This window comes from Neopsephotus bourkii, unplaced genomic scaffold, assembly GCF_033783945.1.
Source record: "Neopsephotus bourkii isolate Nb327-2 ecotype Australia unplaced genomic scaffold, CSIRO-AGI_Nbou_v1 NB_1060, whole genome shotgun sequence".
Lineage (NCBI taxonomy): Eukaryota > Metazoa > Chordata > Aves > Psittaciformes > Psittacidae > Neopsephotus > Neopsephotus bourkii.
This window is the reverse complement of record NW_026901548.1, coordinates 400139-423802: the sequence shown is the minus strand read 5'-3', so window position 1 is coordinate 423802 and position 23664 is coordinate 400139. Positions and strand designations below refer to the sequence as shown.

The window sequence follows — 23664 nt, the reverse complement described above, 5'->3', positions numbered from 1 at the left end:
GCCCCAGCATCCACCAAAGGGTCTGTTCCCCCTCCATCAGGTTGCTCGAGCTCCCAGCCAGGTCACGGCAGCAGCTTGAGGGCAGAGCTGGGGCTGGGAGCCCATGCAGGGGCAGTGGGAGCTGCAGGGGGGTGCCTGGATGAGCCTGGGGCTGCACGTGGGGCTGCTGAGAGCACCCAGCGCCTGGTGGCAGCGCAGGAGGGCAGCCCAGAGGGATGGGCACTGCCTGCACAGGCAGGAAGGACAAGACCCAGACGTGCTCATCCGAGGACCTGCACTTGTATTGAGGTGACGCAGCCCATGGGAGGGTCAGGCTCCTCCAGCCGGGCACCATGGCACGGGAGGGTGCAGCCGCACTGCCGTGGGTGCGCGTCCCTGCCCCTGGGCTGGTGAACACCCCTGGCAGAGCCGCAGCCACCCTGGCCAGCAGCACCCATCACTGCCAGCCCTGTGGGGAGCGGCTCCCCATGGGGACAGGGCTGTTGCCACCAGCAGCAGCTTTCCCTGGGCAGGGACGATTTAGAGGCCACTGTGGTCCCCGGGCCAGCACTACCGAGCACCTGGAACTGAGACACAGCGCATCAGGAGCGGGCAGGGGCGGCACGGGGCACACGGCACAGGCACAGGGCTAGTTACCGATGTGGGAGCAGGCCTGGGAGCACTCGGCCTGGGTCTCGAAGTTGTTCCTGTTGCCACCGCAGCCGCCGTAGATGAACTCCTCGCACCGCTGGCTGGAGGCGTTGAAGAAGAAGCGGCGGAAGAGCGCCTTGCAGCTCCCGCAGACAGAGGGCAGGTAGCAGAAGTCTGCGTGGTCCAAGGGAACAGGCTGAGCCACGGGTGGCAAACGGGTGCTGCCGGGCTCGGCACCCCCAGGGCCCCTGGAGAAACCCCCACAGCTCCGGGTCCCTTCTTAGCATCAAACCCTCCCCACCAGCAGCCAGCTCTGCGCCCACCAGCCCCATGGCCCCACACACCTGCAGCTGGTTACTCCCCACCCCACAGCATGGGGCCCCCTGGCTCTGCAGGACCTACAAGAGCTCAGGGATACCCCAGGGAAACCCCCTCCTGGTCTGCTTGGCTCCCACCCCGCTGCTGACCCCCAGCACTGCGGCATCGAGCCCTCACCCAGCACTGGCTCCTGGCACGTGTGGCCGCACTTGCTGGGGCAGCACTTGGTGGCACCGGGGCAGCCAGCATCGCTGGTGCAGTGGGAGCAGGAGGCATCCTTGTGGCAGGCTTTGCAGTCCTGGTGCAGCAGGTCCTCTACCTCTGGGATGTGGTAGCAGTACCCAGGCTTCACTGCAGGACACAGACACCAGGACGCTGGGGAGGGCTCAGGGCAGCCCCCAGCACCCCACGGCTGGATGCTGGTCACCCGCAGCCCCGTGCCCCTGCAGGCACCGCCCAGGGAGCTCTGGGTGGCAGCAGCATCAGGAGCATCCCCGGTACATGCCCTTAACACACTCACCCGTCCCCAGCTCCTCTTGTCCAGCTGTGAGCGGGGCCGGGCCAGACCGTGCAGAGAGGGGGAGCAGGGCTGCGAGGAGGGGCAAAAGGAAGAGGTGGCCGGGCAGCAGCTCCATGGTGCCCTGGGAGCCGGGTCTGGCCCGGGCGCGGCGGGCTGGGATTTAAGGTGTGCCGGGGGGCGGAGGGAGCCCGGTTAATTCCTGCCATGTGGGTAAGGAGCCGCGCCCAGGCCGGGCCCGGCCTCCCCGCAGCATCCCGCGGCAGCGCCGAGCCGGGGCGACCGGTACGACGGGATGGCTGCGCCGGTGCGGCAGCGGCACTGGCACTGGCACTGGCACTGCCCGCGCTGGGCTGGGGGCACCACCGGTCCCCGCCGCAGCTCCTGGGGACGGGCACGGGGAGGGCGGTGCCAGGCTCTGCGCTGCCAGGGAGCGGAAAGCGGCCGCGGTGGCACAGGGCAGGGTCTGGCACCGGGCGCCGCGGGACTGCTCTGCCCCCGGTGCAGGTCCTCGGGGAAAGGCCCCTTCAGCCCCTTCTCTCGCACTGCCCCCGGGGATGGAGCATCCCGGGCGGGCGGTCCCACCAAGGGCTGAGCCCCCGGTGCCACCCCCTGTGCCAGCCACCACTGCTGTGGAAGGGGGGTCCCCAGGACAGTGATGCTCCCGTCTCTCCTCTCCCTGCAGGCACTTTGCCACCCACTCCATCCCCTTCTCCTGGGCTGGGACCATCCCCTTCACCCGCTCCTCTCCCGGGGCTCCTGTGCCTGTGCCCCCCCGAGCCCCGCTGCGTGTGAGGCATTCCCTGGGACACAGCCGGAGGTCCAGACCCACGGCGGCACTGGGCAGGGCACAGGCACATCCCCGGCTTCCTGCCAACACCCGTGGGCGGGCGTGGGGTGAAACCTGCCAAGAGGAGGGAGAAACAGATTAAGCTGTTGCCATTCAGCAGGAATAATTGTCTTCCTAATGACGGGCGTAATTACCGTCCCAAGGGGGAAGTGGAGGGCGAGGAAAGCTCCGTGGGGAGAGGCCAAGAAAGTTGGATGTGGGGTGCAGTTTGTGGGGACACCCACGTCCCACTGCAGCCTTTCCCTGCCTCTGCTGTGAAACCCCAGCAGCAGCACCGCACGGGACACAGTGATGTGGCAAAGCCTGAGTGGGGCGAGAGCAAAGCTGGAGGGACTCAACAGTGATGGGAAAGAGACCCCTGCATAGGAACAGGGGTGGTCCTGGGGCTGCAGCTCATCCTCCGTGACCTGGAGCTGCACAGGACATTCCCAGTGGCCCAGAAACTCCCAGCCCTGCATCCCACAGGAGGGCAGGGCCACGGCACCAAAGCCACCGGTGCTACATTTTTCCCTATTATCTTCCCATGGTATCTCAGCCACCCGGGTGATCACTGCGGGGACTGACATCATCCAGAACAGCTCCCAGAGGAATGCCATGGCCAAGCTGGGCAGACACAGCCGTGGATATGGGGCCGGTGCCACCCGTGCTGGGGCTTGTGTCACCATGGTGTGGAGGGGGTGTGTGTGTGAGACAGCTCTGTGCCACCAGGATGATGCCCTGATGGGACTGGTGCTCCATGGGGTGATAGGAGCCAGGTGCTGTCCTGCTGCCCACCCCGGGACAGGGACAGCCCCTGCTCACAGCGAGGATCCCCCAGCACAGCAGAGCCCGCGCTCCCCACTGCTGCTCATCCCATGACTCCACGTGCTCCGGGATGGGTCACATCAATGGGAGAGAGTCCCCATGCAGTCAGTGGCACGCTGGCAAGCGCATGGTGCTGCCCAACCAGCCTGGACCGCGGTGGTTTGGGTGGCACATACACACCCATCCATCCATGCACACACATCCATCCATGCACACACATCCATCCATCCATGCACACACATCCATCCATGCACACACATCCATCCATCCATGCACACACATCCATCCATCCATGCACACACATCCATCCATGCACACACATCCATCCATCCATGCACACACATCCATCCATCCATGCACACACATCCATCCATGCACACACATCCATCCATCCATGCACACACATCCATCCATCCATGCACACACATCCATCCATGCACACACATCCATCCATCCATGCACACACATCCATCCATCCATGCACACACATCCATCCATGCACACACATCCATCCATCCATGCACACACATCCATCCATCCATGCACACACATCCATCCATGCACACACATCCATCCATCCATGCACACACATCCATCCATCCATGCACACACATCCATCCATGCACACACATCCATCCATCCATGCACACACATCCATCCATCCATGCACACACATCCATCCATGCACACACATCCATCCATCCATGCACACACATCCATCCATCCATGCACACACATCCATCCATGCACACACATCCATCCATCCATGCACACACATCCATCCATGCACACACATCCACCCATGCACACACATCCATCCATCCATGCACACCCATCCATCCATGCACACACATCCATCCATGCACACACATCCATCCATGCACACACATCCACCCATGCACACACATCCATCCATGCACACACATCCATCCATCCATGCACACACATCCATCCATGCACACACATCCACCCATGCACACACATCCACCCATGCACACACATCCATCCATGCACACCCATCCATCCATGCACACACATCCACCCATGCACACACACGGAGCATGGGCTGCACACATGCGCCCGCACACACACGTGTCCAGCCATGCCGGCTGCACGTGCACCCGCACCCGCTCGCACACGTGCAGGGAGCCGGCCCAGCGAGCGGGGCCCTGCAGCCTCTTCCCGGAAGGGAGCCGGTGGGGAAGTCCCAGCAGCTCCAGAGCCTCCGTCTCTGCCCCACGCAGCAGCAGCAGCAGCAGCAGCAGCAGCCGATCCCCCCCCAGCCCCATGCGTTGCTGGCTCGGGCAGCCCCTGCTGCCAGCTTGGCCTGTGGCACACCAGCAGGTGCCCCCATGGTGCAGGGGGCAGCTTCGTGCCCCCCAGGAGAGCCAGGGCCTGAGCAATGGCCAGGGGGTGCCAGGCATGGGCAGAGCTGTGTGGGACCGCAGCCAGAGCCTGGGAAGGGCTGTGTCCTTCCAGATGCTGATCCATGCCCATGCCCGGAGCCCCAGCAGCTGGAGCGGCTGCTCCCACCACCCCATGGGAGGGGACTGTGGGGTTCCAGCCCCATGGCAGGGAGCAGGAGGCAAGAGGGAACTCCAGCACTGTGTGACAAGGACCTGGGCACCCCTCCGGCTCCTCGAAGGACACAGGACCTGGTGCTATGAGCCCCCAGTCCCGGCACCCAGGCAGGGCACCCACAGAGCCTCCAGCTCCCTGCTCCCACCATCAGGGCCCTGAACCTGGTCCCCAGCTGCTGCCCCAGGTGTGGGGCCCGGTGGGCAGGGGCTGGGAGCCGGGGGGCTGCGGTGGCAGCGCGGGGCTGTGAACCGTGTCCTGTCACAGGACGTGCCCTGGGAGCCAGCGATTGTTCCCGAGGCAGAACAATGCCTGGGGAGCTGCCAGGGCACCGCGGCCGCTCCACAGTGCCCGGACGGGAGCCACCTCCATCGCCCCGGCAGGGCCGGCTCCATGGGGGTTCCCTGGACCCTGCCTGTACCTGCCCTATGCAACAGGAAGCTGCACCAGCTGCTCATGTGGCATGGCACAGCATGGTACAGCATGGCACACAGCACACATGGCACACAGCACACATGGCACACAGCACACAGCACAGCATGGCACACAGCACACATGGTACAGCATGGCACACAGCACACATGGCACACAGCACACATGGCACACAGCACACAGCACAGCATGGCACACAGCACACAGCACAGCATGGCACACAGCACACATGGTACAGCATGGCACACATGGCACAGCATGGCACACATGGCACAGCATGGCACACAGCACACATGGTACAGCATGGCACACAGCACACATGGTACACATGGTACAGCATGGCACACATAGCACAGCCTGGCACACAGCACACATGGTACAGCATGGCACACAGCACAGCACACACAGCACAGCATGGCACACGTAGCACAGCACACGTAGCACAGCACACATGGCACACGAGGCACAGCACACATGGCACACATGGCACACACAGCACAGCCTGGCACACACAGCACAGCACACACAGCACAGCACACATGGCACACACAGCACAGCCTGGCACACACAGCACAGCACACACAGCACAGCACACATGGCACACACAGCAAAGCCTGGCACACACAGCACAGCACACATGGCACACACAGCACACATGGCACACACAGCACACATGGCACACAAGGCACACATGGCACACACGGCACACACAGCAACCATGACACAGCCTGGCACATGAGGCACACACAGCACCCATGGCACACGAGGCACACATGGCACACACAGCACACACAGCACACATGGCACACGAGGCACACACAGCAACCATGACACAGCTCTCCCAGGGCTGCACAGAGCAGCAGCAGTTTTGTGCCTCCTGCCTGGCTCGTCCAGCAGCATCATGGGGGGGGGGGAGGTCACGCTCAGCCGGAGCGTGCTGGGCACTGGGCACGGACCAGGTCACTGGGACCGGCCTCCAGCCCCAAGAGGATTTAAAGCAGTGCCCGAGCCCTGGCACTGCCCTGCACCATGCGGCTGCTGCTGCTGCTCCTGCTGCTGGGGCTCTGCTGCCTCTGGGCCCGGCTCGTGTCTACCGGTGAGTGCAGGGCGGGCCCGGGCAGCCGGTGCTGCAGGAGGGTGCAGCCGTGGCTGGAGCCCAGCTCCTGAGCAGGGTCAGTGGCTGCACCCCCGGTGAGCCAGAGCCAGCGCTTGGGACACGGATGCTTTGGTCTCTCCCCAGGACTCACCTAACCCCTGTGGACCTGGGCCAAGGACCCAGCCTGTGCGGCCACCGGACAGCACAGACGGACAGACAGCAGCCATGGAGGGACCCACCAGCTGCTGGATCAGAGCCCCTTCCCCCGGTCCCACCTCCACCCCTCACCCTCATCTCCCTGCAGAGCACGGGGCTCTCAGTGCCCCCCAACCCCAGTAAACCCATTCTGCAATGAGCACTGCCTGGCTCCTGCTGCATCAGGCTCCTGGTGAGCCCCCGTGGCTGCCCTGGGAGCTTTGGGCCCTGCGGGAGGGACTGGGTCCGGGGGGGCTGTCACCGTGGCAGCACGTCCTGGGGATGGGTCTGTCCCCAGCTCCAGGAGCCCCTGTGGGCTCTGCCCTGGCGGCTGCTGGAGGATGCTGGAGGGTGGATGTGGGGCAGCTCCCCCTCAAGGAGCCCCTGGGAGCTGGGTAGGGTCTCCTGGCCCAGAGATGTTCTGTTGGTGCTGGCAGGGCTTGTCAGGGCCGTTCCCGTGGCTCTCCCACAGGGGACCAAGCCATGCTGCTGTGGAAAGGGCCCTGCCAGGCTCAGACCAGGCAGAAGCAGGAGCAGGAGCTCCTCATGCATGGGACAGGGTGGGGGCAGCCTTGACGGGCTGGCCATGCCAGGCACTGACCAGGGATAGTTTATCACGCCAAACCAGCGGCTCAGTGTGGGGTTTATTAGGAAAGAGAAGGACCTGACCAAACACGGCTGGTGCTCGGGCCAGCCCTGGCAGGGTGAGGCAGAGGAGGAGCCCCAGGGCAGCCAGCCCTGCACCCACCCACCACAGGCTCTGCTTGCTTCCTCACACACCTGGTGGCATCGATCACCAAGTGTCATCGCCATAACCACCACCACCATCATCACTGTCATCATCTTCAGCACCATCATCATCTCCATAGTCTTCATCATCACCACCATCACCGTCATAGCCATTGTCATCACTGTTGCTGTCATCGTCATCACCATTGCTGTTGCCATCATCACTGCCATCATCTCCATTATCATCGCCATCATCATCTCCAGCATCATCTCCATCGTCATTGCCATCACCATCTCCATCATCATCACCATCGCTGTCGCCATCGTCGTTGCCATCGTCATTGTCACCATTATCATCACCATCACCATGCTCGTTTTTACCCTTATCATCATCATCATCATTGTCGTCATCATCATCATCATCATCGTCATCATCCTCCCCGCTGTCACCCTGCTCAGACTCAGGTTTCTCTCCTGCCTCAGGCTTCCCCTCACTCTCTGGCTTCTCCCCAGCCTCCGGCTTCCCCCCAGTCTCTGGCTTCTCCCCCAGCACAGGTTTATCCCCAGTGTCCGGCTTCTCTCCAGTGCCCGGCTTCCCTCCAGCCCCTGGCTCTGCTACAACCTCTGGCTTCTCCTGGGTCTCAGTCTTCCCCCCACATGCTGGCTTCTTCCCTGAACTGGGTTTCTTCCCTGTGTCCGGCTTCCCAGCCAGTGCGGGCTTGTTCCCATCCAGTGCGGGCTTGTTCCCATCCAGTGCGGGCTTGTTCCCATCCAGTGCGGGCTTGTTCCCATCCAGTGCGGGCTTGTTCCCATCCAGTGCGGGCTTGTTCCCATCCAGTGTGGGCTTGTTCCCATCCACTGCGGGCTTGTTCCCATCCACTGCGGGCTTGTTCCCAGCCAGTGCGGGCTTGTTCCCATCCAGTGCGGGCTTGTTCCCAGCCAGTGCGGGCTTGTTCCCTGCCGCAGGCCCTCGCCCGGGCTCCGGCTTCTTCCCCGGTGCAGGCGTTGCAGCAGCCACGGGCAGGCACTGGTCCTTACACACCCACTCCGCGCACGCCTCCCAGGTCCCATCGCGGGCGGCGTTCCCGGGCAGCGCAGCGGGCACCGCGCTGGGCCCTTCCCCAGGCAAAAGGCTCTTCCCGAGCAGAGCGAGTCCGGGACATTCCGGCTGCAGCCGCGGGTCCGGGGCTGCTCCGGGGCGCCCTGGAAGGGAGCAGAGAGCAGCAGCGTCACCCCGTGCCCTGCCCTCCAACCCGCAGCTCCCGGCCATCGCCCCCAAAGCTCCAACCCCCCGGTTCCATCCCGTGCAGCCCGGATCCCACCCGCAGACAGGAACCGCGCATGCAGGGGGTGGCTGCAGGGCTCGAGGAGCTGGGGAGAATGCAGAGAGAAGCAAGAAAGTGAGTGTATGACTGCAGCAGCTGCTCAGCAAAACCAACCCAGATACAGCAGGTGCTGTTTAACCGGGGCAGGAATGCAGGAACTGGGAGCACTCAGGTCTATGAGCTCTCATTGAGCAGCAGCACGATCCCCCGCAGCAGCAGCGCAGCCCACGGCTCCCCACAGCAGTGCCATCTCCCTGGCATTGCTCTGGGGCAGGAAACGGGACCAATGCGTTGGCAGCAGAGGTACCAGCACCGCTGGTTGCTGGCAGAAGGGGGGTTATGCTGCAGGGCTTAGAAGCAGCCTGTAGCTGAGCCCAAAAGAAACTCGGGTTTCCAGAGGAGCACTGGGAAGCGATGACATTTCTGCTGACACATTCAGATCAGTGCACGGTGGCCCCAGCGTCCTGTTACAGAGCAGCAGCAAACCGGGCTCCCACTGCACAGGAGCTGGTGCTGCCTCAGAGCTCGAGCTCGGCTGGCAATGCTGGCAGGAGCATTCTGAAAGAGGAGGTTGTGTGAAATGCTCTCAATCACTTCATGGCTCATTCAGCAGGAGCGAGTGCTGTTTCCACGGCGTTGAAACGTGGCCAGTTTTCCCAAGAAAAAATAGTATTAGAAGGAAAACTTCTTCCTTGGTAATTTCCCCTCTCCAGCACGGCGCCTCCCCTGCGCTGGTGCTTCCAGAGGGCTCGCGATGGGAAATGCCCTGAACAGCCCCCAAGCCAAGCACTGGGGCAGCCGCCAGCAGAACCATCAGGGTCCAGCCCATCCCAGTCCCGGTGCAGCACCTGGGGCTCTGCCGGGGCTGCATCAGCACCAGTCCCTGCCCCAGGTCCTGGTTCAACCAAACCTCCCCCCCCGAGCATCCCTGTGCCTGCGGGCCAGTTCCACAACCCTCTGCATCCCGGCAGGAGTTTTGTTGAGCTCAGAGTTTACGCAACTGAAGCCAGGGCTAAACCTGAGCAGGGTTCCAGCTCCTCACAGGAAGCTTTCAGAAGGACAGGGGTTAAAGAAGACATTTAAACACATCAGCATCAGCACTGATCTAGTGGAGGATGTCCCTGCTCATTGGAAGCTTTCAGGAAGCTTTCAGAAGGACAGGGGTTAAAGAAGACATTTAAAAACATCAGCATCAGCACTGATCTAGTGGAGGATGTCCCTGCTCATTGCAGGGGCTTGGGGCAATGACCCCGCTTCCAACCCAAACCACCCCGCGAGCCCCTGAACACACAGAAAGCACCCCCAGTGCTGGCGAGGCCGGGGGCCCCCAGCCCGCCCGTACTTGCCTGCGGTGGGTGCCGCCTGCAGCTCTGCCCCCAGCGCCAGGAGCGCCAGCAGGAGGACGCCTCTCGCTCCCATGCTGCCGGAGCAGTGGTGCCGGCACGGAGCCGGCCGCGATTTAAAGTTGCTGCCGGCGGGCTGGGAATGGGAGGAAGCAGCTCCCAGGTGACCTGCGGGAACCTCCCACGCTTTGCTGTCATTCTGTTTTCTGGGGAGCCGCTCCAGTGCCTTCCTCCACCCCGAACCCAAGCCGGCCGCATGCCGCAGGGGGACAGGAGGAGGGAAGGGTCTGCTCCAATGAGATGGAGCTCTCTGGAGGGAGAAGCCTCAGGATTTCAAGTCAAGAGCTCAGCCAAGGTGAAGAGCACAGGAATCTGCCTTCAGACCACAGGTCCAAGCTGCTGGCCTTCACCAGAGACCCACAGTAAAAGACAAATTAAACACACTGCCACCTTTACTTCCCTTTTCTCTGATTTCAGGTTAAAGACTTATTAAATGTGGTTTAGATAACACAGTAAGCAGTACCTTCGATAATGAGTGACAACCCGTTTACACTGAGTTATTCTCACGTCACACAGGAGTGTTGGAATATAATTTTGTAATTTTATCCTATTTAGTTATTTCTTCCTGAATCATACACCAGCCAAAGTGCAATCAGCATTATAGGAGCACTTTAGGACTAGCCTGGCCAGGAGGCATCAGCACCACGCAAGAATGGGTCAGACTTGCTGGACCCAAAGACAAAGTTTAAACCTGTAGCTGTGGGGAGACTGAAATCACCTGTTTTGAGCTCAGTGTTATTTCTACAGTTGTAAGCAGTGTCCACTGCTTCCTGCCAGCACGGGAGAGGTGAAGGTCCTGCTCAGAGCGCTTTCCATCAGTCACACCGAGGTGATGCAGCAGCGGTGCAAGGGGCGAGACCTGCGAGCAGGAAGGTTCACTGCTGCGTGCTGCCAAACCTGTGTGGGAAGAGGGCTCGGTGCAAGAAACACACTTTAAGAACAGGTTTAATCCTCTCGTGGCCGTGACTCAATTCAGTGCCATTTCCACATGAACCGCCCGTGTCTGCCGCAGATCCGGTGTTCCACCCTGTGGCTCCGGGCCTCACCTCCCAGCCCAGTGCTTATCGTGTGCTGCTGGAGCAGGGCACCCCCCTGGAGCCTGCACTGGGGTGCTGGGCTGGGGCAGGTCATCGCAGAACTGATGCAGAGCTCACAGCATCCATGTAAATCCCCCTTCCGTGGGCAGCAGGGGCTTGCTCAGGCCCTTGTGAGTGCCCACCCAATCCCACAGACAGGGAACATCCCGAGGCTGACACGGACCGATGGGAAAGGGGTTCTCGGCATTCAGACCGCTGGGTTTCCTTCCCTCTCCTGTTCCCTCTCCCAGGCACCTCAGCCCCCTGAAACCCAGGCTCCTCTCCTGTGCCCTTTCTGTGAAGGCTGGTGCACTCTTACAGTGTTTGATGCTAACCAGAGATGTTAAAGGGTAAAGGTTACAGGACATGGTCCCATCCTCCTTCCCAATGCCCTGTGCTGCCTCTCACACTGTAGCCATGTGGTGACCTGCAAGGGCAGAGCCAACGCTGTCATGAGGAGCCAGGGAGGTAACAAAGGTTTTGCACGAGTCTTGCTGCCAAAACAGGATGTGGGATTGGGCTCAACAGGTTTCTGCTGCCACCAGAACCCGTCTGCACTGAGGGACAGACGGGACTTGTCTGAAGCATCTCTGTGCATCAGGAAAGCATTCAGGAAGCCTCAGAGGTGAAGCTGCTGTTGGTGCGTGGCAGGAACCCGCAGGCTGGTCTGTTCTGCACACCCACCACACAGATCCATGGAAAAAGTACCATTAAACAATGGGAGATGCAAACAAGCCATCTCGTCAGTTCTGTTGTCTATATTGATCATTGATCATTGTTCAGATCAGCTCTTCAAAGACATCCCCACCCCTGCCAGAACAGGGACTCCTTTAGTGAGAATTTGTTGCAGGACTTAAGTTTCTGTGAAAGCTTTTCCATGGATCTGATCCACATCTCACTTGATTCAAAGCAACAAGAGGGTTTCTCTGCTCACAGTGGGCACAGAGAGCAACCGACAGTGTCCTCTCAGCAGCACATGTACCCAGATGAGCCCTCTCTCCGCCGAGCTTTGCAGGTTGAACAGAACCACTTCTCCCACCTCCCATGACTTTCCACAGCCGTAGTTATTCTCCCTCCCATCTGGACAACGTCCCATCTTTGCCGTGAACAGTTTGGAAGAACCAGAACAAGCACGTGGTGAGCCAGGGCTGGCGGTGATGGAGCTGATGACAGCTCAACCGGCTCCACATCCGCAGGTCGGGTTTGTGCACCAGCCCGGTCCCCTCCCGTGCTGACGCAGCCCCGGCCAGGCCAGCAGGAAGGGACAAGGAGGGCAGGAGCCCAGCCTCTCCTCCCGCTCCCGGCTCTGGTCTCCCGCGGGTGCTGAGCGCGGCCGCTGCTGACAGCAGCAATGGGAGGACCCCGCAGGTCACGGTGCGGGGATGCAGCCACAGGCTGCAGTGACGCAGGCTGAGCCACCCACAGACCATCCTCTGGCAGCACCAGCACCGTGCCTGTGCCACAGACACTGAGCTGCAGCGCCCGGCAAAGCCAGTGGGGAAGGAGAAGCTCTTTGCCCTCAACGCAGCACAGTGCAGGGATTTCCCCTTGCACATGGAGCACACCAGGACCCCTCTGCTCGGCACCATCCTCTGTGCCAGTGGCTCTGGGTGCGGGGCAATGAGCGACCTCAATGCCTCAGGCTTTGGGAAATTCCATTTCTTTGGGTTATCTTCCCATCACCTTGGAAGGAACAAGGAAAAGCATTACCCACACGTCAGCAAATGCTTTATAACCTTAAATTGCTCTCCAGCTGACCCGATGGAAAAGCACAGGTCTAGAAAACGACAGACGAGTCATTTTGAATGCTCTGCACACATGGGACTAGGTGGGGAACTGCTGGAGTGTTTCCTCAGATACAGGGCAGGATTCCAGAGGTGAGGGGTCCGAGGACAGACACGGAGCTGCTACAACCGGAACAGGAACGAGCCTGGGCTTCTGTTCCGGACAGAAAACACCGCCCCAGTGACCGCACGGAGCGAGGCAGGAGGAGCCCGCCCGCTGCTGCCGCCGCCATCCCTTGGGCAGGGTCAGAGCGCGACGGCTGCACCCGGGACCGGCCCCGCTCCCGCTCCCGGACGGAGGCCTGAAGGGTTCGGGTTCTGTGCGAGCTGACGGCCCCCCCCCGGGCAGCGGCGCTGCTGCAGAGCCGAGGGTTCCCTCAGTGCTGCGGGCTCGTACCGGGGCCTGAGCCCGCTCCCCGCGTGTGTGAGAGGGGAAGGGCTCACACAAGGCACGGGGGCGGACGGGGCTGCTGCGCTCAGACCGGGGCAGCTCAGCCCCGGCCATGCCGCGGCGGCGGGACCGAACCACGTGTCCCCGGGGCTCCCAGCTCCGCGCTCCCGCAGCGCCTCGCCCCGCCCAGCCCCGCGCCGTTGCCATGGCACCGCATCACTTCCGGCGCGCGGGCTCGGCGGCGCGGGGCGGTGACGCGCGCGGGGCGCCGCGGTTCCGGTGGCGCGGTGCGGGGCCGGGGCTGGGACCGGGATCGGGGCCGCCATGGGTGCCGCCCGCGATGCGGAGCAGCAGCAACCGGGGCCGGGCGAGGCGGGCGCGGACGGCGCCGAGGAGCTGCAGGTGAGCGGGGGCGGAGGGGCCGCGCGGGGCGGGGCGGGCGGAGCGGGGCGGGGGGGCTGCGGCTGACGCGTGTGCCCCGCAGAGCCCCTGGAACATCATGATCAAGCACCGGCAGGTGCAGCGGCGCGGCCGGCGCTCGCAGATGACCACCAGGTACGGGCGGACGGAGCCGCGGGATCGCGGCCGGGCCAGGCTGCGGCCGGGCCGCGTCCCCCGCTGACCCCTCCGCCCGCAGCTTCACGGACCCGGCCGTGTCCATGGACCTGCTGCGCGCCGTCCTGCAGCCCAGCATCAACGAGGACATCCGCGGCGTCTTCAACAAGTACATGAAGGTGAAAGCCGCGGGACGGGCCTGCAGCGGTCGTGGGTGCCCGTGGGCCCGTGCTGAGGCTGCTCGGGCGCTAACCTGCTCCTCTCCAGTTCTTCCAGAAGGCAGCCATCAACGTGCGCGATAACGTCGGGGAGGAGGTGGACCCGGAGCAGCTCATCCAAGAGACGTGTCGGAGCTGCCTGGAGCAGGTGAGAGGAGCGAGGGGCTCCACACCCTCCGCAGAGCATGCACCTGGCTGGGATGTGTCCCTTGTAACAGCTGGGGGAGCATCTGGAGCCCTCACATGGTGTAGAACCACAGACTGGTTTGGCTTGGAAGGGACCTTAAAGATCATCCAGTGCCACCCCCTTGCCACAATGCCAGGTGCCCAGACTCTGTCAGGCTCAGATCATGCTTTTGCATCTTGCTGCACTGTGCAGTGGTGCTCTGAAAGCAGAGCTGTTACGGGGCTGTCGGGCAGATACATGAGAGAGGGGGCATCAGGCAGGTCCCCCCTGGACCCAGAATGGGGTAACCTTTCTTCCCCTTCCTGCAGGCCAAACTGCTGTTCTCAGATGGGAAAAAGGTTGTTCCCAGGCTGCCCCATGAGCAGACAGTGCCAAAGGTAAAAGTCGTTGTTCCCAAAGGCCTGAATGACTTGTGAGAGCTGGGAGGAGGAGGAGGGTTGAAATCGCTTACTCTCCTGCCTCTTCCTGTGGGGGGTAGAGCTGGGGGCGTGTGAGTCTGGGAGGGGGGGACCTACAAGGCCCAGAAATGGCAGCTGCTTCCCATGGTTTGGTGCTTCTCACCGAGGCGGGGTGGGATCAGCCTTTCCCCACAAAGGGAGAGCGGTGGCTGGAGAAGGGCCCTGCTCACCCCACTGCTGCTGCGCTTCCAGCGAGCCCGACAGATGGACGAGGAGCTGAACCGTCGAGGGAGCCCCATTCCCAAGAAGGTAGGGGCGTTTCTGCACGGGCACAGGCAGCTCCTGTGCTGCCTCGGGGGAGCCTGTTCCCCTGCCAGCACTGCTGCTGGTGACAGAAGGAGCAGCTTCCCTGGGGGGGTGCAGCCGAGCGGGTTCTCAGCTCCCAGAGCTGAGTCACTGGAGGATTTCTTCCACACAGAGAAAGGGGCGGCCTCCAGGACAGAGCCTCCTGAACGATCGCGGGGCCTCCGGCGCGGCTGCGTGAGTACCAGAAGGGGTCCGAGCTGGAGCCCTGGTTTGGGAGCGTGGGCAGGAAATGGGGCGGCACAGATCGGGAGGACAGGAAGGCTGTGGTCTGCTCCCCCTCCTGCGGGAAGGAGAGGTGCAGGGGGTGCCCAGGAGGAGGGGGGTGGGTTGAGGAAGTGGCGTTAAACAGGCCTGGAGGGGTGGAAAGGCCCACGGGGACTGTTTGGAGTGAGCAGCTTGAGGGTGGTGGTGGGGTCGTGGCTGCCAGGGAGAGAACATGCAGCAAAGGTGAGGGTCTGGAGCAAGGACTGAGCCCTGGCTCCGGTGGGGGCTGTGCTGGTCCCACAGGGACTCGTTCTCACTGCATTTTCCTTCCCCTCAGGTGGAAGCTCAAAGTCTCTGAGCCTGTGAGAAGGGATGGACCAAAGGTATTGGCTGGCCATGGCTGCTGGGTTCACCCTCTCCTCCCCTTTGTTCCCACCAGCAGAGCCCTGCTGCTGCAGGAGCAGAGGACAGCACTGAGCTGTGCTCTGCCCCACGGGCCCCTGTGGCACAGAGAGAAGCAAGAAGAGGAGCGAAGTGCCTGGAGGCCTTTGCTTGCCTCCCCCAGGCTAGCCTTTAGCTCTATGGTGTGGGGCTGCTGTTAGGAGACCTGGGGAGAGCAGCAGCAGCCAGGAGGATCCCACAGGGGTTTCCCAGCAGGGAAACAGCTTAAATCAGCCCAGGGGGATTGTAACTTCCCTCCTCTGTGGGAGTCTGGAGGTCTGTGTCCAGCTCCCAGGCTGGGGCCTGTTTGAGGTACCCCACCAGAGAGCTGAGCTCGTGGAGCCTGGGCCATCACCAGCCTCATTTCTAATGTTGCCCCTTTTCCAATTGCTCTGTAGTGGGATCCATCCCGACTGACTGAAACCACAACCTTTGTGCTGGGATCTCGAGCAAACAAGTAAGGAGCGGCCCTGTCGATGGAGGGTGGTGTCTCCAAGGCAGGAGCCCGTAAGACCCTCCCGTCACTTCGCTTCTCTGCCTCAAAAGCAGCAGGAAGGGCCTGGGGAGGAGAGAGGTGTCCCTGTGCTCCACAACCGCCCTCGCGCACTGTGACACCTCTCCTGCTCCTCTTCCAGGGCTCTCGGGATGGGAGGAACAAGAGGGCGACTCTACATCAAGCATCCCCACCTCTTTAAGGTCAGATGCCGCAGCAGAACACTTCCTTCTTTGGGGCTGGCTTGGAATCAGTTTCCAGTGGGAGTGGGGAGCCCGTGCTTTGGATCGCTTGTGTTTCCGCCCCACCATGCCCCTGTGGTTTGTGCTGGAGCACATCCTGCAGTCCAGCCGGGGCACTGGACGCCAGTTGAGGGCCTAGCGCAGCCTCTACCTGATGGGTCTGCCTGGAGCCAGGCCCTGCGGCTGGAGGAGCCAGAGCCCTTGCAGGGAGCGTTCGAGTGGGTGCAGCGTCCCGGCAGGAGGGGGGTCAGAGCGGGAGGGTCTGTTCCTGTGTTCAGCCAGGTCCTTGCTGCTCTATTGCAGTACGCAGCCGACCCGCAGGATAAGCACTGGCTGGCAGAGCAGCAGCACATGAGGGCCACGGGGGGCAAGATGGTGAGTACAGCCGGGCTCCGGGCTCCTGCAGCCGTCAGGGACCGCACAGAGACCTAGCGCAGGGCCAGGACAGCGGCTCTGCCAGGACACCAGGGCAGGGCATGCGAGCAGAGGCGCACCCGGTGGTCCAGCCACAGCCCCTTGGGATCCGGGTGCCCAGGAGGGCAAGTCATGCCATCTGGGGAGGGGGGACATGGCACTGCCCTCGCCATGTGTGGCAACCCTGAGGTGTCCTCCCATTGTGCCGCAGGCCTACCTCCTCCTCGAAGAGGACATCCGGGATTTGGCTGCCAGTGACGATTACCGGTGAGGAGTGACCCAGATGTGGCCATGCTGTGGGGCTGGGGGCTGCTGCCCTGGGGACTCCAACACTGTGGGGAGACTGTCCTGGAGAGGCCATGCCCCATGCTGCATGGGGTGCTCGGTGCTGGCTGGGTGTGGGTGCTGGGGTGTTGGGCTTGGTGGTAGCTGGGAGTCCATGGTGGGTGCTTTGGGTCCAGGCTCAATGCTGGCTGGGGTCTGGGCTTGGTGCTGGAGGTGCCAGTGTCCGCGGTGGACGCTGGGGTCCATGCTGGGTGCTCCCATCTCACCCCATCTCCCACAGGGACTCGGTGGACCTGCGGCTGGAGGAGCTGAAGCCGTTCGTGCCGCCGGCCTGGATGACCGAGAAGATGCAGAAGCACATGGAAACGCTGCGGCGCGGGGCGGACGCGCCGCCCCCCGAGAGCCCCCCGGAGCCCTGAGCCCCGCCCCCTGCACCCCAATAAAAGCCGCTTCGCACTCGCCTCCGCCTCCGAGGAAAGGGGATCGGGCCCTTTAAGAGCCGGCCGGGACCGCGGCTCCGCGCTCGCGGGGCGGTGGCTGAGCAGCCGCTCGCCGTTACCGTGGCATCGCATCCCCGGCGAGCGCCGATTGGCCAGGTCGAACTGGGCTGCGCGCTGATTGGCAGAGGGGACGCACGTTGCGTACATTCAAACGGGGCGCGGGGCGGGACCGGACGCGGCGATCGCTGAGAGCAGCGTCCAGCGAAGGGCTGCGCACCGGGACCCGCTGGAGAGGCCCCGCACCGGGCACCCCCACACCAGGACCCGTGCACCGGGAACCCCTGCACCGGGAACCCCTGCACCGAGGCACCCACCGGGGCCCTGCCGCTGCTGGTCCGAGTCGTGCGCAGCCGCAGGAGGGGGGAGCGGAGGGGGGCCCGGTGCGGAGCCGCCCGGGAGCGGGACCCGCGTCCACCGCCCGCGAACCGGGGGGCAGCGGCGGCCGGAGCCGCCATGGCCTCGCAGAACGCGGATCCCGCCGCCGTGTCCCGCAAAGCGGCTGAGGCGGGGGCCACGGCGGCCCGCGGCGCGGTGGGGAAGAGGTGAGGAGCCGGGGCTGGGCGGGGGCCGGGGCTGGGCGGCTCTACGGGACCGGGCCGGTAACGTGTGCTTCCCCCGCAGGCTGCAGCAGGAGCTGATGGCGCTCATGGTGAGTGGGGGCCCGGCCTGGGGAGGGGGTATCGGTGTCACGGGGCCGAGCCGGGGTGGGGGTTCCCGGTCGGCCCTCACGTGCTGCCCCCCCAGATGTCCGGTGACAAAGGCATCTCTGCCTTCCCCGAGTCCGACAACCTCTTCAAGTGGATCGGGACCATCAACGGCGCCGTGGGCACGGTGAGCAACTGGGACCTGGCACAGGGGGACCCCGGGCTCCCCCAGGTCTGTGCTCCTCTGACTCCCTCCTGCCCGCAGGCCTACGAGGAGCTGCGGTACAAGCTGTCACTGGAGTTCCCCAGCGGGTACCCCTACACCGCACCCACGGTGCGGTTCCTGACCCCCTGCTACCACCCCAACGTTGACACCCAAGGCAACATCTGCCTCGACATCCTCAAGGACAAGTGGTCGGCCCTCTACGACGTCCGCACCATCCTGCTTTCCATCCAGAGCCTGCTGGCAGGTGGGTCCCACGCTGCCGGGGGGGGGCCGGGGCTCAGGGGGCCGGGTGCCCCCCCACTGACCCCACTGCTGTCCCCAGAGCCGAACATCGAGAGCCCCCTGAACACACACGCTGCTGAGCTCTGGAAGAACCAAACCGGTGAGTGCCTGGGGCAGAACACCCCCCCCACCCCCTGCACCCCCCGTGTCCCGCCCTGTGTGCCCCCAGGGTGCGCAGCGGTGCAGCCCCTGGCCCCGCTGCGGCCGCCCCTCAGCCCCGCGCTGCTCCTCTCCTCAGCCTACAAGAAGTACGTGCGGGAGACTTACGCAAAGCAGACCCACAGCCAGGACAAGTGACCGGCAGGACCACGGCCCCCCCGCCCCGGCCCCTGCCCCTGCCCCTGCCCAGCCGCTGCCCCGGCTTCTGTATCATAGCTATTATTAAATTAATGTTGCAGCCTGAGCCACGGTTGATGTATAAATAAAAGCATGTTTAGAACTGGCCTCCTGGGGGCTCCCTTGCAGCCGGGAACCCCTGAGCCCTGCCAGCCCCTCTGCAGCTGTGGGAGGAAAGGAAGGACCCTGGTCCTTGTGGGGTGAGAGGGGCTCTATTGACCCTTGAAGGGCCTGAAGCTGGTTCCATTCCCTCAGCAGGGTGGGGGCATCGCTTGCCCTGGCTGGGGAGTACACAGGGTCCCATCCCCTGCTCTGTGACACCGGAGGGTGCAAGGGGGGTGCTGGTCCTGCCTCCCCTGCACCCGCTCAGAGCACCCTGCAGCAGGGCCCAGGGTGAGGGCCCCCCTGCCCCGACACGGCCGCGGTGCTGCCTGTCCCCGCCGACTGCGTGGCCTCCACCGTCCACAGGGGGATGTTGGCTCCGCTCTCCATCTCCGCCAGCGTGGCCCTCACTTGCTCGATCTCCTCCTCCAGGCATGGGGCAGCCGGGGGCTGCGCGGGCCCCCCCCCTCGCCGGTTCCCCAGCCCGGTGCGCAGGGGGGCAGCGCCGTCCCCCTGCAGGGAGAAGAGCCGGCAGAGGCGGTGGGCCCGGTGCAGGTCCTGCAGGAACAGCTCCAGCGCCGACAGGAAGAGCACCCACAGCCGCTCCAGCTCCCGGCGCTCCTCGGGGCTCCCTGGTGCCTGCCGCAGCCCCGCCAGCAGAGCGCAGCGCAGCCCTGCGGGACGAGGCCGCTGAGCCCCGGTGACCCCGGGCACCTCCGCCGGCCCCGCTGTGGGTGCGGGGGGGGCACTGCAGCCGCTATGGGGTGCAGCAGCCCCCTCTTACCAGAGCTGAGCTCGCGGGCCTCCGCGCTCCTCCTGCGCCGCTCCTCCCGCAGCCGGGGGCCGTCGGCGCTGCCCCCCAACTGCAGCACCAGCTGCCGGTGCCCGGCCATGGCCCTGCACAGCGTGGCCTGGGCTGCCGCACACGTTCCCGTTGCTCCCCGCATGCGGCACGCGTCGGCTCTCCTCAGTGCCATCGTGGGCCGTGAGGCTGGGGCAGGCTCCAGCCCCTCCACGGTGGCCCCTGGCTCTGGGCAGCGAGCCCCCGTCCCCGCAGCTGCATGGTGCTGCTCTCGCTGTCCCCACATGGGCTGGGTGCTCCTCGTCCCCTGCTGCGCTTCTGGCTGCAGCGAGAGGCAGGGAGGAGCCAATCCCTGGGGAGCAGCGATGCAGGCCGGGCGGGCACGGCACGTCCCAGCACAGCAGCTCCCCCGGTGCCTTGACCCCGCGGGGAGGGGGGAACCAGTGCCCCCCCCCTTGCCCCCAACCCCGGTCCTCTGCACCCTCCTGTGCAGAGCACAGGGTTCCTGGTGTAGCGCTGGTGCTGGAGGCTCCCCAGATCCCCCCGGATGGGCAGGAGCAGCCGCAGGGCCCCCAGTGCTGCCGTGTGAACCCGCTGCTCCGCATGGAAACTCTGAGCTCAGCGCTGGCGCGGGCCCAGCCTCCCGTGAGAACCCCGGCTCTGTCCTGCCCTCCGGCCCCACAGCCTGAGCGTGACCAACGCAGGCACCCACCAGAGCCATCCCCAGCCCCACGGCCTGAGCGTGACCAGCGCAGGCACCCACCACAGCCATCCCCAGCCCCACAGCCTGAGCGTGACCAACGCAGGCACCCACCAGAGCCATCCCCAGCCCCACAGCCTGAGTGTGACCAACGCAGGCACCCACCAGAGCCATCCCCAGCCCCACAGCCTGAGTGTGACCAACGCAGGCACCCACCAGAGCCATCCCCAGCCCCACAGCCTGAGCGTGACCAACGCAGGCACCCACCAGAGCCATCCCCGGCCCCACAGCCTGAGCGTGACCAACGCAGGCACCCACCAGAGCCATCCCCAGCCCCACAGCCTGAGCGTGACCAACGCAGGCACCCACCACAGCCATCCCCAGCCCCACAGCCTGAGCGTGACCAACGCAGGCACCCACCACAGCCATCCCCAGCCCCACAGCCTGAGCGTGACCAACGCAGGCACCCACCACAGCCATCCCCGGCCCCACAGCCTGAGCGTGACCAACGCAGGCACCCACCACAGCCATCCCCGGCCCCACAGCCTGAGTGTGACCAACGCAGGCACCCACCACAGCCATCCCCAGCCCCACAGCCTGAGCGTGACCAACGCAGGCACCCACCAGAGCCACCCCCGGCCCCACAGCCTGAGCGTGACCAACGCAGGCACCCACCAGAGCCATCCCCAGCCCCACAGCCTGAGCGTGACCAACGCAGGCACCCACCACAGCCGTCCCCACCGGGGGGCAGCGCAGGGGCCGTGGGGCCGCAGCCCCCTCCCGGTGTGAACCCGGTTGACCCCGCACCAGCAGCTCGAGCCTCCCCCCTTTTATTGAGGATCACACTGAAACCGCGCGGGGAGGAAGAGCTCGGCCGTGGCAGCGGGGCCGGCGCAGGGCAGGGCCAGGGGCTGGTGCTGTGGAGCTGCTGCTCCCTGGCTGCTGGTGCAGCGGGGCTGGGCCCAGCCGCCGGCCCGAGGAATGTCTGGTCCTTTACTGCACCCCCTCCATCATCTTCAGGAACTCTGCAAGAGAGCAGCGGGCTCAGCCCCCGGCCCGGCCGGGGCGCACAGCACCGGGGCTCAGCCACGGCCAGCGCTCACCGTCGAAGTCGATGCGGCCATCGTTGTTCTTGTCCGAATCCTTCATCATGTCCTCAATGTCCTCATCGGTGACGGGCTCCCCGGTGGCCCTCAGGATCTCACCCAGCTCCTCGATGTCGATGAACCCGTCCGCGTTCCTGCAGCAGGGTGAGGGCAGGATGTGCCCAAAGCAATAATAAGCGTGTTTTGCCCAGAGAAGCTGTGGCTGCCCCATCCCTGGCAGTGCTCAAGGCCAGGTTGGACACAGGGGCTTGGAGCAAGCTGCTCCAGTGGAAGGGGTCCCTGCTCATGGCAGGGGTTGGAGCTGGGTGATCTTAAGATCCTTCCCAAGCCAAACCATTCTGATTCCATGTGACCCCTGCAGGCAGGATGGGGCAGCCATCGCATCGCCCCCACTCACCGGTCGAACACACGGAAGCAGTTGGCCAATTCCTCCTCAGACTTGCCCTTGGCATCCTCTTTCATCTGGCGCACCATCATCACCAGGAACTCCTCAAAGTCGATGGTGCCGCTGCCTGGGGGGAGAAAGCCAAGCGTGGGTCAGGCGCCCACCCAGCACCAGCACCAGCACCTCCTGCCCAGCACCCAGCGCTGCTCACCATCCTCGTCCACCTCCTCTATGATGGCATCCAGCTCCTCCTTTGTGGGGTTCTGCCCCAGCATCCTCATCACCGTCCCCAGCTCCCTGGTGCTGATGTCCCCGCCTCCATCAGCATCGAACATGTCGAAGGCGGCCTTGAACTCTGTGGGGAGAGGGTCAGTGCCGGGCAGTGCACGGGATGGCACCGGGGCAGGGCCTGGCCCCGCGCCTCCCTTGGGGCTGGTCCCTCTCCCCCGTGCTCACCCGCGATCATCTCCTCGCTGAGGAAGGCGCGAGCCTCCGCCTGCTGGTCCGTCTGCAAGGCACAGGAGCGGGCTCAGCGCAGGCACACTCGGTGCACTGGGGAGCCCCGCGCACACCGCAGCCAGTGGGGCAGGATGGGGGCAGAGCCCATCACAGCCAGGGGACGGTGCCAGGGCAGCTCCGGTGCCGCGTGGGCCCCTCTCATGGCAGTGGGTGCTCGGGCCCCTCCGTGGCGCAGTGGTCACGGTCCCCATGCGCATCCTTGGCATCCCGGGCACGCGGTGCTATTTTGGGGGTCTCCTCAGCTCCCCTTATAGGGATCAGTGGAGCCGCGACTGCCGGCACCTGTCGGTCCCGATCGAGTTTCTCCTGGAGGCGCAGGCTGGGGCCGGGGCGATGCCATGTCCCATGACCCTGCACTCGCCTTTCAGCCACCGCTGCCACCGCACTGCCCCGAGCTCCGGCCAGGGCTGAACTCGCGGCCCCACGCACCCACACCCCCCGGGCACCCAGGCAGCAGCACGGCCATGGGGGCCCTGCACCGCCCTCACACCTCTGTGCCCTTGCTGCTGAGCTTGGCCCGGCCCCGGGCTCCATCTCCCCACCACCATCCACAGAGGCACCTCAGCAGCCCCGAGTCCCGGGGCACCCAGCACCCCCGGGCTTGCCCCAGCACCCAGCACATGCCATGCAGCACACGGCACGCGGCAGCTCTTACCATTGAAGGCATTTTTGCTGCTTCCCTCCCCGAGGGAGTCACCACCTCCTGCAGCAGAACCCCCCAGCAGCTTCCTGGTGCCGCTGGCACCCCAATTTGTAGCGTCCCACGGGGCTGGCGTGGCCCCAGCCGCTGGCCCCGCGGCCCCAGCAGCCTATCAGCTCCGCGGTGGCAATCCGGCCCCGCTCATTGGCAACCGGCGCATTTTACCTAATTTAGCCAAAGCGTCATTGGCCAGAGCTGGGGATTAAGCGTGGCTCTGGAGCTGGGGTGGAAATTCAAGCCCTCCGGGCAGGGACACCGGAGCCTGGGCAGGAGGACGGCTCTGCCCCCCCCTCCCCCCCCCCGCCCAGAGCAGCTCAGCGAGGAGGGGGTTAAAAATAGCCCCAGAGCCGCCAGCATCCCTCAGACGAGGGGTTCAGGACACCCCCGCCCCACACATCCACCCCAGGACAGGGGTAGGGACCATTGCCCCT

The 23664-nt window shown here is 64.4% G+C and overlaps 6 protein-coding genes across 8 annotated transcripts; 2 read left to right on the top strand and 4 right to left on the bottom strand.

Moving 5' to 3' along the window:
* Positions 1 to 57: 57 nt before the first annotated feature.
* LOC133216718 (eppin-like) lies at positions 58 to 1588 on the bottom strand. Of its 2 annotated transcripts, none has more exons than XM_061361710.1 (4): positions 1469 to 1588; positions 1126 to 1299; positions 637 to 804; positions 58 to 226 (listed from the first exon to the last, which is right to left on the bottom strand). In XM_061361710.1, exons 1-4 carry the CDS (start codon positions 1581 to 1583, stop codon positions 63 to 65), a joined length of 621 nt encoding a protein of 206 aa, XP_061217694.1. In that variant the 5' UTR covers positions 1584 to 1588; the 3' UTR covers positions 58 to 62. The 2 variants fall into 2 exon arrangements, with proteins under 2 accessions (XP_061217694.1, XP_061217695.1); XM_061361711.1 differs by lacking the exon at positions 58 to 226 and adding an exon at positions 416 to 566.
* Positions 1589 to 7213: 5625 nt separating this feature from the next.
* Positions 7214 to 8419, bottom strand: LOC133216513 (S-antigen protein-like). The gene has a single exon (XM_061361274.1). The coding sequence runs from the start codon at positions 8417 to 8419 to the stop codon at positions 7214 to 7216; it is 1206 nt and encodes a 401-aa protein (XP_061217258.1).
* Positions 8420 to 13392: 4973 nt separating this feature from the next.
* DNTTIP1 (deoxynucleotidyltransferase terminal interacting protein 1) lies at positions 13393 to 17392 on the top strand. 2 transcript variants are annotated; one of them, XM_061361365.1, is made up of 13 exons: positions 13393 to 13530; positions 13613 to 13683; positions 13766 to 13862; positions 13951 to 14049; positions 14397 to 14465; positions 14739 to 14795; positions 14965 to 15026; positions 15394 to 15439; positions 15896 to 15954; positions 16133 to 16193; positions 16536 to 16607; positions 16858 to 16913; positions 17212 to 17392. In XM_061361365.1, exons 1-13 carry the CDS (start codon positions 13453 to 13455, stop codon positions 17348 to 17350), a joined length of 966 nt encoding a protein of 321 aa, XP_061217349.1. In that variant the 5' UTR covers positions 13393 to 13452; the 3' UTR covers positions 17351 to 17392. The 2 variants fall into 2 exon arrangements, with proteins under 2 accessions (XP_061217349.1, XP_061217350.1); XM_061361366.1 differs by lacking the exon at positions 16536 to 16607.
* A 397-nt stretch (positions 17393 to 17789) lies between these two features.
* UBE2C (ubiquitin conjugating enzyme E2 C) lies at positions 17790 to 19024 on the top strand. The gene is made up of 6 exons (XM_061361372.1): positions 17790 to 17973; positions 18053 to 18080; positions 18176 to 18262; positions 18341 to 18545; positions 18624 to 18683; positions 18822 to 19024. Exons 1-6 carry the CDS (start codon positions 17885 to 17887, stop codon positions 18878 to 18880), a joined length of 528 nt encoding a protein of 175 aa, XP_061217356.1. The 5' UTR covers positions 17790 to 17884; the 3' UTR covers positions 18881 to 19024.
* Positions 19025 to 19112: 88 nt separating this feature from the next.
* On the bottom strand, positions 19113 to 20109 carry LOC133216717 (regulator of G-protein signaling 9-binding protein-like). The gene is made up of 2 exons (XM_061361708.1): positions 19806 to 20109; positions 19113 to 19695 (listed from the first exon to the last, which is right to left on the bottom strand). Exons 1-2 carry the CDS (start codon positions 20107 to 20109, stop codon positions 19286 to 19288), a joined length of 714 nt encoding a protein of 237 aa, XP_061217692.1. The 3' UTR covers positions 19113 to 19285.
* Positions 20110 to 21380: 1271 nt separating this feature from the next.
* Positions 21381 to 23320, bottom strand: TNNC2 (troponin C2, fast skeletal type). The gene is made up of 6 exons (XM_061361707.1): positions 23189 to 23320; positions 22471 to 22522; positions 22226 to 22369; positions 22027 to 22141; positions 21627 to 21763; positions 21381 to 21548 (listed from the first exon to the last, which is right to left on the bottom strand). The coding sequence occupies exons 1-6, from the start codon at positions 23198 to 23200 to the stop codon at positions 21517 to 21519; spliced, it is 492 nt and encodes a 163-aa protein (XP_061217691.1). The 5' UTR covers positions 23201 to 23320; the 3' UTR covers positions 21381 to 21516.
* Between the last annotated feature and the right edge of the window lie 344 nt (positions 23321 to 23664).

What these genes read in the sequence shown, in the direction of transcription:
- UBE2C (XM_061361372.1), top strand. Translation starts at nt 17,885, where the DNA reads ATGGCCTCGCAGAACGCGGATCCCGCCGCCGTGTCCCGCAAAGCGGCT. An exon ending in CGCGGCGCGGTGGGGAAGAG is followed by an intron (nt 17,974 to 18,052) that starts GTGAGGAGCCGG and finishes CTTCCCCCGCAG; the next exon opens with GCTGCAGCAGGAGCTGATGG. An exon ending in CATCCAGAGCCTGCTGGCAG is followed by an intron (nt 18,546 to 18,623) that starts GTGGGTCCCACG and finishes TGCTGTCCCCAG; the next exon opens with AGCCGAACATCGAGAGCCCC.
- DNTTIP1 (XM_061361365.1), top strand. Translation starts at nt 13,453, where the DNA reads ATGGGTGCCGCCCGCGATGCGGAGCAGCAGCAACCGGGGCCGGGCGAG. An exon ending in TCTTCAACAAGTACATGAAG is followed by an intron (nt 13,863 to 13,950) that starts GTGAAAGCCGCG and finishes GCTCCTCTCCAG; the next exon opens with TTCTTCCAGAAGGCAGCCAT. An exon ending in CTGGGATCTCGAGCAAACAA is followed by an intron (nt 15,955 to 16,132) that starts GTAAGGAGCGGC and finishes CTCCTCTTCCAG; the next exon opens with GGCTCTCGGGATGGGAGGAA.
- LOC133216513 (XM_061361274.1), bottom strand. Translation starts at nt 8,419, where the DNA reads ATGGCCGGGAGCTGCGGGTTGGAGGGCAGGGCACGGGGTGACGCTGCT.
- TNNC2 (XM_061361707.1), bottom strand. An exon ending in AGAGGAGGTGGACGAGGATG is followed by an intron (nt 22,142 to 22,225) that starts GTGAGCAGCGCT and finishes TTCTCCCCCCAG; the next exon opens with GCAGCGGCACCATCGACTTT. An exon ending in TGCTTCCGTGTGTTCGACCG is followed by an intron (nt 21,764 to 22,026) that starts GTGAGTGGGGGC and finishes ACCCTGCTGCAG; the next exon opens with GAACGCGGACGGGTTCATCG.
- LOC133216718 (XM_061361710.1), bottom strand. Translation starts at nt 1,583, where the DNA reads ATGGAGCTGCTGCCCGGCCACCTCTTCCTTTTGCCCCTCCTCGCAGCC. An exon ending in ACAAGAGGAGCTGGGGACGG is followed by an intron (nt 1,300 to 1,468) that starts GTGAGTGTGTTA and finishes TGTGTCCTGCAG; the next exon opens with TGAAGCCTGGGTACTGCTAC. An exon ending in GTGCCAGGAGCCAGTGCTGG is followed by an intron (nt 805 to 1,125) that starts GTGAGGGCTCGA and finishes TGGACCACGCAG; the next exon opens with ACTTCTGCTACCTGCCCTCT.
- LOC133216717 (XM_061361708.1), bottom strand. Translation starts at nt 20,109, where the DNA reads ATGTGGGGACAGCGAGAGCAGCACCATGCAGCTGCGGGGACGGGGGCT. An exon ending in GGCCCGCGAGCTCAGCTCTG is followed by an intron (nt 19,696 to 19,805) that starts GTAAGAGGGGGC and finishes CTCGTCCCGCAG; the next exon opens with GGCTGCGCTGCGCTCTGCTG.